The sequence below is a fragment of the Dermacentor variabilis genome, chromosome 10 (genome assembly GCF_050947875.1).
Source record: "Dermacentor variabilis isolate Ectoservices chromosome 10, ASM5094787v1, whole genome shotgun sequence".
In the NCBI taxonomy this organism is placed as follows: domain Eukaryota; kingdom Metazoa; phylum Arthropoda; class Arachnida; order Ixodida; family Ixodidae; genus Dermacentor; species Dermacentor variabilis.
This window is the reverse complement of record NC_134577.1, coordinates 24,791,774-24,811,286: the sequence shown is the minus strand read 5'-3', so window position 1 is coordinate 24,811,286 and position 19,513 is coordinate 24,791,774. Positions and strand designations below refer to the sequence as shown.

The following is a 19,513-nucleotide window of genomic DNA, read 5'->3' as shown; positions in this document are numbered from 1 at the left end:
GTCGGATCAACTTGGATCACTATGTGGCAATGTGTACATAGATGCCACTCTTCAACAAACCTCTTTCACTCTGACATAGTCACTAAAGCAGCGGGACTGGGTAGGTACCACTGCTCAAAGAAACTCTGATGCCAACTTGGAGCACTGGATATGTGCCTCTAGATCTGTGATGGCCTCCAGTGAACCTCTTTGATGCCGACTTGGGTCACTAGCTATGTGGCAGTAGGTGTGTGCCTCTCCTCATTCATTCATTCATTCATTCATTCATTCATTCATTCATTCATTCATTCATTCATTCATTCATCCACAAAACTTTAATTATTAGAGTCCTGAAGCCTCTCCTCAATGAATGTTTTTCGATGTCAACTTGGTTAACTAGGTATCTGCCACTGGGATTGCGCCGCTCTACAGTAATGAAAAATATCCCTTACTCCAATGCTGGGCAGAATAGAACCCACGTCACAAGGGTTCCTCAAGAACAGCAACCCGACGCTTTAGCAGTCGGTGCCACAAATGTACTGGGTACGGGTGCTTGCTCAGGTTGGCGCCGCTTTCCCTTGAGCACATGCAGACGTGTTTTATGTCTTGCTTCTTTTCTGTCACTGTGTGACGTTTCAGTTGTTAGCCGCCGCTTTTGTTATACTTGTGTTTGTGTTCTGTGCACCTGCCTTTCCATATCATGTATGTATAGGTATGTGGCAGCAGATTAATTTTCACGCACAAAAATCGCTGCCTCAGGTGAACTATCCCATTTCATTGATTGACTGCACGCGCTAAATTGCAGACAGTCCTCTGGCATTTCAAAAGCTTGGAGACTTGGCCTTAATCTCTGTCTGTGCCCCATGCAGGTGAGATCTTGATAACACGGGACAACTGCCAGGACCTGCTTGCAGCTGCCAATATGTTCAGGCTAGCAGATGTGGTTCAGGCATGCTGTGACTTCCTTCAAAGGGAACTGCACCCTTCCAACTGTGTGGGTGAGTGAGTGAGACACACTTAAAGAGTGTATGTGCATTGTTTGCATTCTGGCAAAGCCTGGTTTGTTAAAGGGGTGGAGCATTGATCCACGCAGCAGTAGACAAAAAGATACGTTTTGCATTTTTGGGTCTTGTGGACGAAACTGCTTATAAAGTAGGCAATGCATTATGCCAGGCCTCTAGCATTGGACAATGACCTCTTTAGCACTCGCTGCCATGTTATTCACACCAGGTAGCCTACACGTCACACACACAACTTGAGTATCGCATGGAAATGTACATGTCAGCCAGTATGTCCGAAAATAAACCCATGTGTTTTTCACCTCTTGAAAAGTTTTTGTGCCGTACCCCAGATATGTCGACACAGAAAATAAATAAAAAAAGCAAAAGTTGTGTAGCATCTGCACTCACTTTACACTTGGCAGCAGCCCGCTAGCCGAGCCAGGTGCTGCACCTTGTCGCTATTCTCCATATCTCTCTTCCTTCTTCGCCCCTTTTTTTCTACCACTGTTTGGCTGCTCATTGCCTCTTCATTGTGGCCTCAAGCAGCAGCAATGAGCCTGGAGTTGAAGCATATTCGTTTTTAAATCTTGCATATCATTGTGGTCACAGTGTATTAAACCTGACCTTGAGCAAGCTCATCACTTTTAAGCAGCGCGGTCAGCCCATGCACTGGACTCAAGAGAAGCCAGCATGCATGGCCACACAGTGAGATTGCAGCTTGATAAAGAAGCTCGCGCGATGATGAGGCTTAAATGCTGCATCGCTCAGGGGTGTCCGCTAAGGTCATGTCAATTGCATGCTTGCACAGTTCAATTTCTGTTTTCGAAGTGAAATTGTTCTGAAGTTATTACAATGCAGAAGTAGCAGTGTCAGCTTTTTGAATGTCTGCAATTGGTTATGCTTGGATGAATGGCTCCAAATGTAGCATTAGGATCAATGTCTTCACTCAGTGCAAAATGCGCACTAGTATATTATGTTGGCACATATTATGTTGGCACAGTGCAAGTGCGCTGTTGCCCATAGACGTTGACGTGTGCGGTGTTGATGCCACGTGAAAGTGACCGAGAATATATTACTGGCAGCATTTTAAAATGCTTCATGTACTCTGTGCAAAGCCAGCGGGTTCCAATTTTTGTAATTTTGCTTACCTCAAAACTCTGCTTATCTCGAAAGTTTGTCTAGTTTTTAAAACTTTCAGTGAACAGGGTATTACTGTATATGGGAAGAAAAAGAACTGATAGTTTAGAAATGTAGGTTCAATGTAGGTTCAGTGTAACAAACGTTTCACAGAAAAGCACAATATTGCATCTTCTTGTTCACTACAGTACATTCGAAGGTTGTAAAAACTCTGTCACACACTTGTAACGCATGAAATCCTGACACTTAGTAGATATGAAGGATGGGAAATACAAATTATTTCAGTTTGATACTAAAGTTGTTCTAGAAATGCGGGACCTGGTGTCATTGGCATTATTTTGATGCCATAGCACAGAGAAAGACTTGTTGACAATGTGTAACATGGAGGCTAGATATGGGGACATACCTCATTAAAAAAATTAAGGATATATTGTAATGTCATGATACATCCAGTACCTCCTTTGTATGGAAACAGAAACTGATTTCTAGAAGCACATGTTATAGTAAATTATGTGGTGTGCTCTTACACTTTCCAATATTTTTTGCAAGGTTTAGAGGGTTAGCGCCTTTCTCCAAGGCAAAAAAAGAAGAAAAAAACATTGGCAAGCTTAAAATGTCTTGCCATGGAAGCGTTAGTTTTGCGGGCATGTTTCAATTTCCCTATTCATACATACAGTCAAACCCGCATAATCGAACCCACATATAATTAATTTTTGTGTAGAACGAACAGCTGTAAAATCTCCTTGAAAATTTTTGCATAATATTTTTATTTTTTATGTCGAAATATATCAAACTTTTTTTGTAATCCCCTTCAGATACGATATATCTGGGTTTGACTGTGTACATGAAATGCAGAAACGGTCTCCTGGGGCCAACTGTCAGAGGGATTTAAATGCACTTGCTCCTATCTAAAACGGATAGTGACGTACTGTTCAAAGCAGATAATTTTTTTTTATGTGGTATCTTATTTGTTTACAATTAGGAGTGTTTGAGTAATAAAAATGCTAATAACACTTATACAAATGTTGGGTCAAACACTGAATATTTGTTTGAAAAACGTCTCTCACAGAGCCGATCACTTTTCAATTACTTGCTGAGATAAGGCAGTCCAGCAGCCCTAAGCTCTCTGCCCTCTTGAAATTCCGCTGAAGTGCTTTCCTGGAGCCTACTCTGTTAGCGTGCCTTTAACATTGCTGCAGCAGCAGTGATTCAGTGCTTTGCTGCAAACAAAGCATGTTCTGTTGAAATAATATTTGCTCAATGCTTCCACTGTGCAGGCATCTTTCGCTTCGCTGAAATGCATGCGTGCACGAACCTGAAGCTGGAGGCCAAGTGCTTCATAGAGAGGCGCTTCACCGAGGTCATCAATGAGGAGGAATTTTACGAGCTGCCCACAGAGACATTGCGCCACTTCCTGAAGAGCGAGGGGCTCAGCATCGACAACGAGTTTCAGGTGCTCATTGCACAATGCTGACCTTGACTGATTGCTTGTAACTCAGCATGATTATTTACGCTAGTTGGTAGTCTATAGCTCGATACATTTAGAACAGAAGGAACAATCATGGAAATTATGCAGTGACGGTGACCGTCAAGGATCATTGTCAAAGTGAGCAAATCTTTGTGTTGTTCAACTGTCTTGACTGCCTGTCCTTATCGAGCATCTCATCTCTCAGAAAAAGATATTTCAATAGCTGTGCCCCTCTTCTGAGTACTGATGCAGCACATTAACCTTTTATTGATGGCATATATAAACACCCAAATTAAATGCTTATTTTCTATCTAAATGTGCAAAACACATTGAGAATAAGCATAACCAACGAAAAGAAAAATTATTTGGGATACTTTTTCAGTGGTGGGGGGGGAACCAGGCAATAAACTGGAATTAGGCTTTGCCCCCACGCCACCTGTGGATTCCTTTAAAATTTGTACAGGCAGCTCTCGTCATTTGTGAACCTGAAGTGTACATTTCATTTGCTATACATGACACCACTGCAGCTTGAAATCTTGCATTGGTCTCTCTCCTCTGAGTGTGCCGGGGTGTCTGCCAACCAGGAAAACTGGGAATTCTCAGGGATTTTGAGTGGTCTGGAAACACACAGGGAAAACTCGAGGAATTTGTGCTTCTATCGGGGAAAATTAGCTGTAATTTTATTCAAACCGAACGAAAGTTGCAGTAGTGCTGGCTTGAGTAACGGAAGGATCGTCATGAATCGTATTTTGACACCGTGTTGTCGGCTGGGGGGTTTCTAGTGTACAATCAACGACCGACTTTCCGGAGGGCCAATAATTAGGGCGGCTTTGCGAAACCACCACGCACCCCATAGAGTCAATGTACAAGAACGCCTGAAATTTCGGACACAAGAACGCTTCGCTGTCCAACTTTCTGGACTTTTTGCTGTCACCGCAAGTCCGAAACAGCCTTAATCAAAGCCACCACTGCCACCGTTCTGATTACCTCGTCGCCTCGAACTAGCGCTCTTGCATGCAGATCTGCTGGCAGCCGTTGCCACTACCGTGGCAAACGCTAGGCCAGTGCTTCAATGTTCACTATTAAGCTTCTTGCCATTCAGCGCCGTGTTTTTCATAGAAAGAATTCACTGCTGTCAGCAATATGGCACCAACTCTGCCTTTGTGGTCCTCAGTATTGGCTTCGAAGCTTGGAAAGTGCAGCGCGTTGCATAATGTTGGGTCCCGAAAGTCAGCTTCGCCTCAATGCAGCAATGTTACGCGCTGAAGCATACGCGAAAGTATAAATTGAAAATAAATGGCAGACTACATGGAATAAAAAGTAACAGATAAACTACACCTAGTAAAACCTGTCATAAAAGAATAGAAGTCATGCTCACACCGAGAACGCTTCATCGAAGTAATTTTATGTCGCCTTTGCATTGGACACACCCACCTTGCACACAACTCACAACTTCCTCCTGACAAAAGAAGACAAGCCTGGCTGCGAAAAATGCGGAAATGAACTTACTGTAAACCACATCTTATTAACATGCGTACAACTAGAAACACTAAGGAAAAAATACTTTACTTCGTTTTATAATCAACACATTCCCTTTCACCCAGCATTGATTTTAGGTGAAGATGCACTTGTTAATACCAGACATGTTATTAGCTTCTTAAGAGAAGCAGGTATCATTGAAAAACTATAAATGAGCCTATCCACAACTTCATATTGGGATACACCTCACCCACCTTCTCATATTTGAGAAGAAGAATGAGGTCTTTAGTTTGTTGGGATCCTCGGAGTCCTTGCCCAGACAAGGATCGTCGCTGAGGTGACCAAACTTTTTAAAAAGAAATTTGACCTTGCATTTGGTGCATGATAGCCTGAGTTGCTTATGCGCCATTAAACCCAACACAACGCGAAAGCATTGCGGTGAAGCATAACCAGCATGGGAAGGGGCAATTGTCACAGGACACAGTATATATTCCCTAATTATACACGCGTCTACCCGCCATCTCACGTCAGTACAAGCACCGATATGCCTAATAAGTGCACTTACAGGCCTTTTTGGATGTGGCTGTGGCGTTTTGAGCCCTTAAGGGCAGTAAAAGACATGGATTCATTTTTTCGAACTGCCCGATTTTTCGGATGTTTTCGTGGCCCCTAGAGAGTCAGAAAAATCGGATTTTCACTTTAAAACTGACCAAGAGAATTCTTCAAATGGTCCGTGGGAAGAACGCGCTGTGGAAGGAGGATGAGAACAGAAAGGACCTATGCATTGAGGAATGAACGGGAAAGGAAGCGTGCCGCCGCTTCTTTCAAGGAGCTTGAGCTCAAAAAAACAGTGTTGGCTGACGCCGAGATGCAGGTGTCCCTCATCAAAACTAAAATAAACTCTTTAAAGCAGTGAAACATAACACTGAGGTGTTGTGCACGGGCTGAGAGTAAGTCAAGACAGTTGAGGTTGACCTACCAGCAGTTGAGAGAGAATCTTACTTGTGACAAAGTTCGGGCGTCATATTAATGGGCTTGCTATCTGTTCATAGAAATAGTTCACATCCCCTTCAATCACGCCATCCAGTTTTGTGGACGCGGCCTATTTTTGCCATTTCTGTGCAGTGGTAACAAGGAATAGAGCACAAACGTTAAGCTTAGGGTAAGTTGACCATTCTGATAACGTCTATGACTTCCATTTTACTTCTGAGTGATGTGTATCATTACAGAGTACTGTTTTGGTGAAGGCACTACCGTGCTTTACGTGACGTTATGACGTGGAGTATGTCGTTATCAACCTCGAAATATATATATATATATATATTTTCTTTCTTGAAATGCCCGAGGCCAATGAATAACTTGAGCATGTAATTCGAGCAGAGGGTTTAATGCTTTTTATAAAGAAATGTAGCATGACTGACTTTACAATGTTCAAATATTTAGTTACTCTGTAATTATAATGACTCACTTATAATGACTCGGTTAGCTTTCAGAGTCATTCTTTTGCTTTCAGTGGAGTCTCAAGCAACATCTATGTTTAACGCATGTATAGACAGTCAATCATAATTCTTGACTGAAGGGGATATTCAAAAATACTTATTTCCGCATGCATCTCCCTTTTATTTGTATTTGGTGATGATCAATTTGATTTGCAGTGAGTTTTACTATTTTTTTCAAAGATATTTTATTCACTGTGCATTTTACGAACCTCTCCCTTCTGATTTCTTTTTGAATAAAATAAATACTACTCCTTCCTATTCAAACTAGATTAAGTCATTTTGTTTGTTTTTTAGCATGCTTACTAGAGAGTGACAGCATCGGGCAACATGGTGTCAGCCTGTCTTGACATAAAACAAGGTTCTGTGTCACTCAGGGAATTTTGCAAAGGCACTCGGGGAAAGCCTGGAAAACTCAGGGAACTTGGAAATGTCAACTTGGTAGGCACTCTGGTGGTGGTAGCTTCAGTAGACTGTGCCCTGTCTTCCTTCTTATATAATTAAACACCTAAGATATGACTTAAGTATATTTTACAAAACACAGTTGTAAGAGTACTATTCACCTAATCGTGCATACCACTTCCTAAATGTAATGACTGCACCATAGTCATGACCGAAATTCACACTGCCAGATATTTTCTTCAATTGGCAACTGCGTGGAATGGATACTGGAGCCTTGTTGACACGTTTCAGAAAAATATGCGAGAAAAACATACTAACTGGGAAAATGTATAACCTGAAGTCACTAAAGAATTTGACAGCCTCAACTAAAGTTGACACCTAAGTTGACACCTACGCGAATGTTGCAGCACGAAGCACCGACGTGCGCCAAGCTGGAGGGGCTAAAGCAGCTCCACACGCAGGTTGTTGCTTACGTTTGTGCTCTTCAAATTTGGCCTGGGTCAGCAGCTTCTTGGGTAGGGAAATTTGGTGAGAAGTTTTGACATGCTCACTCAGCGAGAATCGTTGCAGCCTGTGCGTGGAGCTGTCGGGGCGCAAGACGTGTTTTGTCATTTTATTATTGCATAGTGTTCTAAAAGTACAAAGCGAAACAAATGAAATCGATCTGGTGTGCGATGCTGAAATACAATGCTGCCAGAGCGAAACGTGACATGCGCATTGGGGTTATCACCTATTGCATACAATAGGCATACAGTAGGCATCTAGTGGCACTAAGCCACACGTGCTGCGAAGCAGATAAGTGAGCTTGCCCTATGATGCACATTATTAGGGTGTAAAGCAGTACAGTGGTCGGCGATATCTGTGAATGTGATGTGCAACAACACACAAGGGAATTTGCTGATACCAGAAGAGAAAACTTGAGTGCTTTCCGTCATTTTCATGTGACACTGGCAGGGAAGTACTGCGGGCAAGTTGCTGTGGCAGGCGCCTACTGCTCTCAATCGTGGATGCCTCACTTTTTTTGCTCACACAAGATCTAGTGTCCAGGAAACATATCATATGATCGCAGTTTGAAGGTGTACTGAATGTTAGTGCCGAAAATTTTGTTTTCTGGGAACATATTAACCAATAAAAAAAGAAGAACTGCATTAGGTAGTTTTTTTTTTTGTGTTCTTCATCACAAACATTGGCACCAGAAAATTGTATGAAACAGGATCATATCAATTAGGTTCTACTGTGTTTTAGCATGGAGTACAGTCAATTTGTCATGCATTGCGATGGGGATGTGCTTGTGCTGAATCACTTGAAGCCAAATAAGCATAGAAATGCATTTTGCTGTCGTATTGCTTTGAATTTTATTCCCCTGACACCTTTCTTGGAATGAGCTTGAGATTGAAGGAGGGCATATTGCATTTAAGGGCTACAGCAAAGCAAGCTATGCCACTTGGGTCCGTTGTGTGTAAAATTCAGTTTCGTTTTCCAATCTTTTATAACGTGTCATGTTGAGAGCCCAATCTCAGTGATAACGGCAGCATGGCAAAGCCCATGCTCTTGACGAAGTTCAAGAAGAATGGGCAGTGAAATGGGATCGTTAGAGGATGTATCCCTGGTTGACTGTGGTACTATTAGGTTATTAGAGTGAGCATCCTCTGGTCACAGGTCTTCGATGCCACCATGAAGTGGATCTTGCACAACGTGGAAGAGCGGCGCACGCTGTTTTTCGATGTGCTGGAAGCCATCCGGTTCCCGGTGATCTCGCGCAAGCAACTGGAGCAGTATGCTGATACTTGCCCCGACAAAGAGCTGCACGAGGCTTTGCTCAAGTTGGTCCAAGACCTCAAGCCGGACCGGAGGCTCTGCATCGACGGAAAAAGCAGTCAGGTGAGGGTGCATGCTCATGCATGGTGTCATGGCTGCCTGCAGTAATGAGTACGTAATCACTGGTTTGGGGAACGCATGCCTAGTAAGGAGGTGTGTTAATGGAAAAGGAAATTCTGGCACGAACTTATGTTACATGGTAAAAAGCAATGACAGAAAAAGGACAGGCTTCGCAAGACACCTGTCTAACAGGTAATATCAGCCATTCTTTTTTCATAAAGGGCAGACAGCTGTGAGCATCAGATACCAATCTCATAGGGAACATTCAGTTAACCTGTAAACAGTGACTACTGCAGGAGCTTGTCTCAACATACGATTTGCTCAGAATATGTGTTTAGCAGTTGCTCATGTTCAAGAGTATAGTTGGCAGTGCTTTCTTAAATTTAAATCAAAATTAAGTTATGTTGTGCAATTAAGTGTCCCATCGCTACACTGTGTTATGAGGGACTGTAGCGGAGGAGGTTTGGATTATTTTAGGCCAGCCAGGGTTTCTCAATGTGCACCTAAATCGTACGTGAGCATTGTTGAAATTCTTCTCCCATCGAAATGCAGCGGCAGTCGTTGGGAATCGAACCCACAACCAGCTGAGTCATTGTGGCTGGAACAATTCTAATTTCAGTGCCAGAAGCAAAGTCATTTATCAGCATAGAATGCCGTTCACGTGCTCCTGTTAACTTTATTTTACTTCTTTTGTATGTACACTGTCTACAGTGTTGCCACGGGGTAGTAGTGACGTGTTCTTGATGCCTGATGGCTTTGTAACTTGTCCATTATTTTACTTTCGCTATATTGTGAATCATAAGCAAATTAGAAGGTTGTCCTTATCTGTGTTACTTTCTGGCAGCTTTGTCATAACCTGTTGTTTCTTGTCATAGCTAAAGAGGCTGCCCGTGCCTTGTTGTAATCAGACCATTTACTAGTCTGGCTTATTGGTTGGACCAGTGTTTCCATTTCTTTCATTGTGGTTCGAGAAAGTATAAATGCATGAATGAAAAAATGTTTGTCCAACATGTGTAACTTTTTAGGTACAAGTGGTGGACGTGCAGCAGCAGCCACGCATGTGTGCTCGCAAGAGTGTCTACATCCTGGGTGGCTGTCATAGGCATGCGGGCATGCGCTTCGGTGAGGGCTACAGCTTGGCCAGCGTCGAGCGCTTCGACCCCGCACGGGGCCAGTGGGCGGGCTCACTCGCTCCCATGGCCCACCCGCGGTCTGGGCCAGGGGCCGCAGCACTCAACCAACTGGTTTATGTTGCGGGTGGCGAGAGCGACTGCCTGATCCTCGACAGTGCCGAAGTGTTCGACCCTGTGGCCAACCGATGGGATTCCATCACACCGATGGTTCAACCTCGCTGCATGATGGGTGAGCACCGGAAAACACATGAAGATGGGTTAATTGCGATATTTGTGGGATCAAAGCGCAAACCTGGTTTTCTCCAGAATTGTAAAAAATGGGTTTGCATTATGATCACATAAGTATCTGACACAAGGAGACAATGCGCGATCAAACATGACATGAGGAGCACCTCGTGTCATTAATGTGAAAAGTTGGGCTAGTTGGCGATTAATCATCATACCTTGTTGGTGAAGCAGCACACTGACACGGACACAGTGAAGACACACAAGTAGCTTGTGTCGTCTTTTCTTGTGTATCTTCACTGTGCTCTGTGTCAGTGCGTTGCTTCGCCAGCAAGGCATGACGATTAAGCTCGTGTCATGTTTGAAACTGTGCTCTCATTATATACAGTTAAATCTTGATATAACAAACTTCAGTGTAAAGAAATTCTCGATATAACGAAGTATTTAACTTTACGTAACCTCTTGTCCATAGAACACCATGTGTTTAAAACCTCAATACACCAAAGTGTGTTTGTATGCGATTCTAATATAACAAAATTTCACTGCTGCCCCAAAGGAGTGCCCAGACAATAAATGGAAACTTCTGCACACGCAGATAGCCAGATTATTGAATTACGAGCGACTGCTTGCAAACGAATCCCTAAAATCATGGACGGTGCGAGGAGAGGGATGGCCGAAGTGGCGCCGCATCGTGCTCTGTACAAAGTTCAAGTGCGATAAGATCCTATCGCGCCCCACGCATTGTTTGTATTAGGTGCGAGTGAAAGTGTGTGAGGGTGAGACAGGAAAGATGGTGACTTCATGAGTGCCACCTCCTTGCGCGAGCAAAGGGAAAGAGAGGGTTTTTTTGCTCATACAAAATGAGCAAAAAAACTTATTCTTGGTGATACCTAGGCAGAGTCATATATTCAGGGAGCAAAAGCCCCCACATTTTCTCTCTTGCATCTGCTCTTGTGGTCGTCTTGATGTTTACTTCCATCATGTTCGCTAGTGCTTTTTGCAAGCCATGGACAAATCAACTAGCCGAACAGACCATTTTAACCCAACTCACTTTTTTGCTTCATTCTTATAACCGCCTGGTGGTGCCACTATCAGCAGTTACCGTTACTTAATAATCATCAGAACAGCCTACAAGCGGTGTTAGGTGTTGTATTCCTAACTGTTCAATTTTTGTAGCTCGGGTTCGAATCATATTTTTAGAGTACTCACTTTTTTTCTTGCCTTGTTTACTCCTATGCAGGGATGTGTGCCTTGGACGGCTTCCTGTATGCCGTGGGAGGCTGGGTGGGTGCCGAGCTTGGTGACACTGTAGAGAAGTATGACCCTGAATTGGACACATGGCAGATAATCAGCCGGATGACGATTGGCCGCTATGCCATGGGGGTGCTTGCCCACGAAGGTAGGTTGTTCTTGGAAAGGGGGCTTTCCCTTGGTGTGCATGAAAAATTTACGTGTTTCTGTCTGATACCTGACGAAGAGAGCAGTGAAATCTCCCAAGTAAAGTTGGTGGATGTCCAAAGTATGCTGCATGTCCCAAACAAATTGAATTGGTCAGAATGAGCTGGTCCCGCAAGAACTGTGGCTTCAACATCTTTGACGAAATTGATACAAACTAGGCGGGCAGGCACAGCATGAGCTTGAGAGGCAAAGGGCTCTGCAGGAAAGGGCATACACATTCACCCATAATTATAAATACAGCCGATTATTGTTAATCTAACCTTAACAGAACAGACAGAGTTGATGAGATTATTAGGTGGGCAGAATTAATGGGAAAGGCAGAAGATACGTCTGAGCATACTGTTGCTTTATTTGGCAGTTTTAGCCTGATCCGAACAAACCTTCTCTTTATGGGCTCAAAGTAAGAAAATAACACGCTTGCAAATCTAACGCACATCCGATTTTATAACTTGTAAAAGGTTGCATGCGTCAGATTCAGGCAATAGGACAATGTTATAATGTGTAAAGTTTACCTTCACGGTAAACCTAATGTCTACCATCATCACTTTCGGGCAACTCTTTATTGCTATGGCTGAAAACGTGATGTGTATGGTCCACTGTGTATTCTTTGGTACAGTGGACTGCATTGATTGAAATTCTGCATTCCTTGAACATATGTGCAGCCATTACAAACAGGAGGGTGGCCCACGCCTAGACTAACCACTTCGTCGCTGCATAATGCTGTGCAAGCCACCAACGTGTCGAAAGTATGTGATGGGGCACCATTGCTGTTAGCTTAACATGTAAAATAACTTCTCTTTTGAAGGAGTTCTTGTGATGAAAGTGGCACAAAATCATTGCCAACCGGAAAATTTGTTCAGTTGCCATCTTGTGATAACAATGGAAAAACAACCCAGGTGGTCAAAATTATTCCAAAGCCTCTCACTAGGGCATGCCTGGTAATCAGATTGTGGTTCTGGCACTCAAACCTCAGAAATTTCGATTAAACGACCCTGGTTCTGACAGTTGGCTGTTGCTAAGGCGATTAATGCAGTTTTCATTTTGCACTTTATTGCAAACATGGACCATTTTTAACTGATTTTCGTGAGAAATATGTGCGTGTTAAAATAAGGTGAGTGCAGTAATAATTAATTATAAACAGCTGTTTTCACTTGAAACTCTGCAAAGGTAACATGATCTTGGATTGTAGTGCAAAGTGACACGGACACAGACTAGAAGCAGACAGGACGCCAGACAGTCTGTGTCCGTGTCACTTCGCGCTACAATCCAAGATCATGTTACCGTACCAACTCGCCCAACTGTCTATCCTTTTGCTCTGCAAAGGGGCAGGTCAACAATTAGCGTTTTTGTTAAAACGAGGTAACATGTCTTAGATACGGTCACTGTCCTCTAGTGTCACCAAGACCGACAATGCAGCCATTGGGGTCACTTTATTGGGTGTGTGCTGGCCAGTAAAATTTGGATTCTCTGGCGAGGGCCAATTATAGGATCAATATACAGTGAAATCTTGACACAACGAACTTCAGAAAACCGCAGGAAATTGTTTGTTACTCTGAAAGATTGTTGTAGTGAAAGCCTCAAAATGAACCATTCCGCCCATCAACCCATCAGTTCATAAGTTGTCACCATGAGCTATCCACAAAAACGTTGCTGTTTGCTCTTGGCAAGTGCTGTTGCTAATTTTCATAGATTCCGCCACCACAAAGCACCATATTATAAGAGTGACCATATTCACACTATCAGGTGATAGAGAAATGTGCAGAATATAACCAACCCTTATATATAGCTTTCATTGATTACGAGAAAGAGTTTGATTCAGTCGAAACCTCAGCAGTCATGCAGGCATTACGGAATCAGGGTGTAGACGAGCCGTGTGTAAAAATACTGAAAGATATCTATAGTGCCTCCACAGCCATCATAGTCCTCCATAAAGAAAGCAACTAAATCCCAATAAAGAAGGGCATCAAGTAGGGAGATACGACCTCTCCGATGCTATTCACAGCGTGTTTACAGGAGGTATTCAGAGACCTGGATTGGGAAGAATTGGGGATAAGAGTTAATGGAGAATACCTTAGTAACTCAGGGGACCAATTGCAATGCATGCTCACTGACCTGGAGAGGCAAAGCAGAAAAAAGGGTCTGTAAATTAATCTGCAGAAAACTAAAGTAATGTTTAACAGTCTCGGAAGAGAACAGCAGTTTATGATAGGTAGCGAGGCACTGGAAGTGGTAAGGGAATACATCTACTTAGGGCAGGTAGTGACCGCAGATCCGGATCATGAGACTGAAATAATTAGAAGAATAAAAAAAGGCTGGGGTGCATTTGGCAGGCATTCTCAGATCATGAACAGCAGGTTGCCATTATCCCTCAAAAGAAAAGTGTATAACAGCTGTGTCTTACCAGTACTCACCTACGGGGCAGAAACCTGGAGGCTTACGAAAAGGGTTCTACTTAAATTGAGGACGGCACAATGAACTATGGAAAGAAGAATGATGGGTGTAACGTTAAGGGATAAAAAAAGAGCAGATTGGGTGAGGGAACAAATGCGAGTTGATGACATCTTTGTTGAAATCAAGAAAAAGAAATGGGCATGGGCAGGACATGTAATAGGGAGGGAAGATAACCAATGGTCATTAAGGGTTACAGACTGGATTCCAAGAGAAGCGAAGCATAGCAGGGGGTGGCAGAAAGTTAGCTGGATGGATGAGATTAAGAAGTTTGCAGAGACAACATGGCCACAATTAGCACATGACTGGGGTATTTGGAGAAGTATGGGAGAGGCCTTTGCCCTGCACTGGGCGTAGCCAGGCTGATGATGAATAAGAGTGACGTGCGCAACACGGACACTGACGCCAAGGAAACTACTGACAAAAAGGTAGCTCTATGTTGCTTCCAAAGCGCAGTGCTTCTTTCTATTTGCCTCCAAAACGCAGTGTTTCTTGCTACTTGTTTTCCACATTTCTTGCCGTGGACACGGCAACTCACTCGAGGCGGACGCCTGATCTATGTCAAAGTGAAAGCACGCGTAAATGACACTGTCTGGAAAGTGCAAAGTGCGAACGTGTTGCGTCCCCCTAAGTACAGAAGTTGCATTTCACCGCGCGCGTAGCTAGTAAGGCAGATAAAAGCATGAAAGAAAGAGGCATGTGCAGAAAGAAGGGGAAAGAAGGAAGATACGCGCCTCTGTTGCTAGGCGATACTTTTCTGGGCTAAGCACAGTAAAACCTGATGCGTCATCGCCTCCGCTCATTCGCCCTCATTCTTTTTTTCTACAGTGCCATCTCAGGTTTTCCGAACCCACGCACCGCGACATCCGCTCTCCGCGCCTTGTCATTTGCTAGCCTACTGTTTTGGCTGCTGTCAAGGATACACGGAAATCTAAGAATCCCCAGATTTCATAATATGAGTTTGTAGTACTGAGGCATTGTTAATATCACAGGGAAACTGAAGAACGATTGTTATTCTGAAAGGTTCGGTATTCTGAAAGTTCAAGTACCGAAATAATTTTACATTGATACTATAAGAAGTCAGCAGGGGATTTATGAAGAGCTCGTTAATCTGAAAAGTTTGTTAATGTGCTGTTAATAGTAACGAGGTTTCGCTGTAGTAGTGGTCTTGACCCATAGAAATGTGTGGCCACTGGCTGAGGCCTTCAGTCAGAATAAAAATAACTGAAATATTGAATTAACTGGAGTTAAATTAAGGAAAGTCAGCTGTAGCAGTAAACTAATGCGCACCATGTAAATTTGGAATTGCATTGTATTGTGCACACTACCTTGCAAACTGGTGACCACCTCCTCTTCGCAAGTGCAGCAGGTGGCACAAGTTGGCTATGGTGGTGGGCTGCACTTTTAGGAGCTTGGAAAATGATGCAAGTGCTTATACAAAGGACACTTGTGTACAAAATGCCAGCTGGACAAAACACAGACTAGTTGCATGTGGGGTCTGTGTTGAAAAATTTAACATGTTTGACCTGCAAAGGAATGATATGCATGTGCTAACCCATGCCAGTTTTGTGCTCTGAAAGCTTATGTGCATAATGCTAAATCCTGTGTACTTCTGTTCTGAAGCTAAATCAGAGGAACTTGGACCCTTACACTATCTTGTTCCTCTTGTGGCGCTGGTAGTGAAGCGTTAGTACCATCGCTCAGTGTAGCTGCTGTAATCGTGACCTACCTGCTCCCACTGTCGCACAGTTGTCAAGCAGAACAGGTGAAAATTACTGGGAGTGAAATAGTTGGCCATCCCTACAAGTGTCACAACAGAACAGAGTAACAGATGTGATTGTGGGAATGGCTTTTAAGTCTTTACAGTGCTCATGTTTCAATGTGTCTATGCCTGCCTTAGTAAGAGAATTGGTACTTTTCTGCAGGGCTTATCTATGTCATTGGTGGATACAATGACCTCAACTGCGAGCTTGCACTTGTTGAATCGTACAACCCGGTCACCAATGAGTGGCAGACACTGGCTCCGCTGCGGAAGCGTCGCGCCTACGTTGGTGTGGCAGTCCTGCACGACCACATCTATGCTGTTGGCGGCAGCAGTGATACTTCCTCTGCACTCAACTCAGTTGAGCGCTACTCTATTGAAGAGGTGGGCTGCCTTTCGTAGACTCTTTACTGCGTGCACCTTGCACTTGTGTCTCAGAGAGGGCGAGCTGTCGAGAACTAGGCATAAGAAACGCTCATGCCTTAAATATACCAGTGTTATGGGTGGCTTATAACTAGGGTTTTGTGTTTTCGGTGCGCAGTCGACGCTTGTTACAACGAACCATGATAATCCAGCAAGAAGGCGCGTTATATTCCAAGTCCGTTCTATCCAAAACTAGGGTCGTGGTATGTTGTGTAATGGCGAAACTTTGCAAATACGGCAGTCTAACCCGTAAGCGATAGCAAAAGTGTCTAAAAGATCGAAATTAAAATAAATAGCTACAGATAAACGGGTTTATGCAGTAGTTGTATAACCATGCAGCACTTTGCCTTCCTATCCGCCGGTTTCTGCATGCTAGTTGCTGACAAATGGTAGTTTCCTAGCACTAGAGCATTTATACACCCACGCAACGGCAACATTAATGGCCGGCATGATGGCAGGGAGCCAGCCATCCAGCTCTGCTGTGACACCGCCGGTGACACAAACATCAACTACAGTTTGTTCTTCACATAAAACAGTGGCTAGTAGTATAAATCAGGGTTAACTTTCACGACAAGCGACAACCACTGTCAAATCTGTAGCATGAACGAGAGCTCTGGTACAAGGCTAATTCAACTTGGAGCCTGCATCTGGCCGCCAGTGCACTGCATGCGAGACGGCTCAGCCACATCACGTAGGCACCTCACATTCCAGATGTCATGAATAGCAGCAGATCTTTTTTGATGTGGGAATTGATGCAAGGAGAAATAAAGTGTTTTCAAAACGGTGATTGTTGACGGCTGCTTTTAAAGTGCCCTGTGCCACGGCTTCACCTCGAAGCTGGTTAGGCCTGATAGCACCCTTGGCGCTTGGTCCTCATTGAACCGGCAGTAATTGGTGTCTGTAGTCCGCTTGCATTTTTAGCACAAAAAACTCTCCACCTGCGGGGTGTTGCACAGCACACCATTGCAGGAAGCTTGCCACTACTGTATTTGTTCCTTAAGAAAAAGTGCATTTTCACAAATTTAGCAAGAGGTTGAAAGTAGTTATGTGTAGCGCACTGCCACACGTGTGCATCACTGCAGCAAGCCATGTTGTATTTACACTATCTAGACAAAGTTTGCCCCAAGATGTGTCTCTTGTAGCCAGTAGTTCATTACATCTGGGTCCGTCAAAAGCAGTATTGGTTGCATCGATAATATAGGCAGACCAAACTAAGTGAGAACAATAGTTTACTATATCTGAAGATATGTTTTATGCAGACACAGTGGAACTCCAGTTATGCGTCCCCCGGTTTTGTGATGACTCGGATTTTACGATGGATTAACGCAGTCCTGGCAAAGTCCCCATAGAAGCAATGCGTTAAAAACGCCGGTTTTTCGATGCAATTTCCCGCCTGACCCGCGTCATGCGACGACCCTCACGAAGCGCGGGATGGAACGGCAGACAAAAGAAAAGTGCCCCGGTCTCTTTCGTCACTCTGTCTCTCTGTATGCGGAGCGCCTGACAACGCCCGACCAGCTCGCTACAGCGCAGTTCGTTCATTTCTCTCTCCTCCATCAGCAGCCGCCCGCGATGCTCACTGTACTGAAATAGTGCCTTTTCTTCTAATAACCAAATAACCCTTGAATATGAAGAAAAGTAAATACCAAAAAATTTGCAGTTTCGCCTGAAAGACAAAGCATCGATTGCAATAGCAACTTATAAGATAGCTATATGAAGTAAGGGTAGTATGTTTATCGGCCGTATAAACTTGTAAACATTTGCTTACTAACTAAATTGACAAGCACAGTGTCGCACTCGCACAGGTAAGGATGAACACATCTTGCTCTATCAGAACAATGGATCAAGGAATCTCGGCAGGAGCCGCGAATGAATTGGCCTCTGTGCATCTTTCGCTTCCACGTGAACGAAACGTCGAAAGCACAGTGCATACGAAGCTACCGGCACTACGCGCACTCTTCAAACATCGCAGATCATTTTGAAGATGAGGTCCGCGCAGGCATGCACTTTGGCCACATCACAGATCGCTTTCAATATATGGCTCTCGCACCACCGTGCACTAAAGGGCCCCTCACCAGGCCTGGCCATTTTGGGCTGACAAGCGCAGGGCATACATTGCGCGATAACAATCGTGTCTGCAAAATATTACAGCGCTACGCCCCGCGGAAAGATCTGAAATTTCAATCCGAACGCCGTTTCCCTCTTCACTCGCGGCCGACGCGCTCCAAGCTGGAAGGTGACGTAATCGTGCCCCTGCGCCTACGTAATCGTGTCCACAGTGTGACGTCACTCGTGGTGACACGTGGCTATGAGAATTATTCAAGACAACATCTGTCATCTGTGCGATCTGTTGCTTGAATTTACGAATTGAAGTTGAAGGAAATAATAAAACACGCAAACGGAATGTATGCGTGTTTTTTGTCTTACTTTGCACCAAAGAAAGAGGGATGTACTTCCGCTTTGTCAGGTCATGTGCACAGGTACCGAAACTATGCCATTTTCTACAGTCTTCCAGCGCGTGATCATGCTCTGCGATCCGCTTGTTCTGCCTCAGTATTTGTGTAGCACTGAGTTATACCGCTAGTCATGTTTCCTTGTGCACAACGCGCAAAATCGTGCGCTGCGCGAACTAGACAACAGCTTGCGTGCGGTGCGGTCAGCGAAAATGCGTAGTGCAGGAAAAAAGAAACTGAGGAGAAAAAAAATGAAGGCAGGGCATGTGACGTATGCGTCACGCGATCCTCGAGGTCTGGTATGGGAGAACGCAGGGAAGGAATTTCGCTTGCAAAGGCTAGACGGGGGGAGTGGAGAGAGTGTCTTGCTTGGCAATGGAGCCTGCCTGCTGAAATCGTGGGTTCGCGGCACTGAAATATTTCTTTCTCGGCTATTAATGAGCCGATTTGAAAAATTTTTTTGTGGCAGAACACTCCCTAGAGGACACGTAACAACTTACAGTGTATAACCAAAATTTGCTATGGAGCCTGGTGAGGGGCCCTTTAAGCGGCAGCAGCGCGAGAACGCCCCCTCTCTTGGCTCACCCCCGTGCCTGGTGAGCAAGAAAATAGGGCGCGCTTCTGCCCCACCTTCCTCGCTTGGGCACGTGAGATTGAGCCGCGTTCACCAGCTCACCTTTGCACGCTTTCACTTTCACATACAACATACAGTGTGCGGCGACGATTTTATCGCTCTTGGATTTTATATGGGACCTCGTGGCAACGCCGACG

The 19,513-nt window shown here is 44.2% G+C and overlaps 1 protein-coding gene across 3 annotated transcripts in view; it reads left to right on the top strand.

Annotated features, from left to right (window-relative positions):
- Positions 1-19,513, top strand: part of LOC142560171 (actin-binding protein IPP-like) — a 37,630-nt gene that overhangs the window by 7,767 nt on the left and 10,350 nt on the right. For all 3 annotated transcript variants that reach the window (XM_075672054.1, XM_075672052.1, XM_075672053.1), the window contains 6 exons: positions 849-977; positions 3,395-3,570; positions 8,622-8,843; positions 9,866-10,202; positions 11,439-11,597; positions 16,030-16,250. In XM_075672054.1, the coding sequence (XP_075528169.1) occupies positions 849-977; positions 3,395-3,570; positions 8,622-8,843; positions 9,866-10,202; positions 11,439-11,597; positions 16,030-16,250 (1,244 nt within the window). The remainder of the gene's footprint in view (positions 1-848; positions 978-3,394; positions 3,571-8,621; positions 8,844-9,865; positions 10,203-11,438; positions 11,598-16,029; positions 16,251-19,513) is intronic.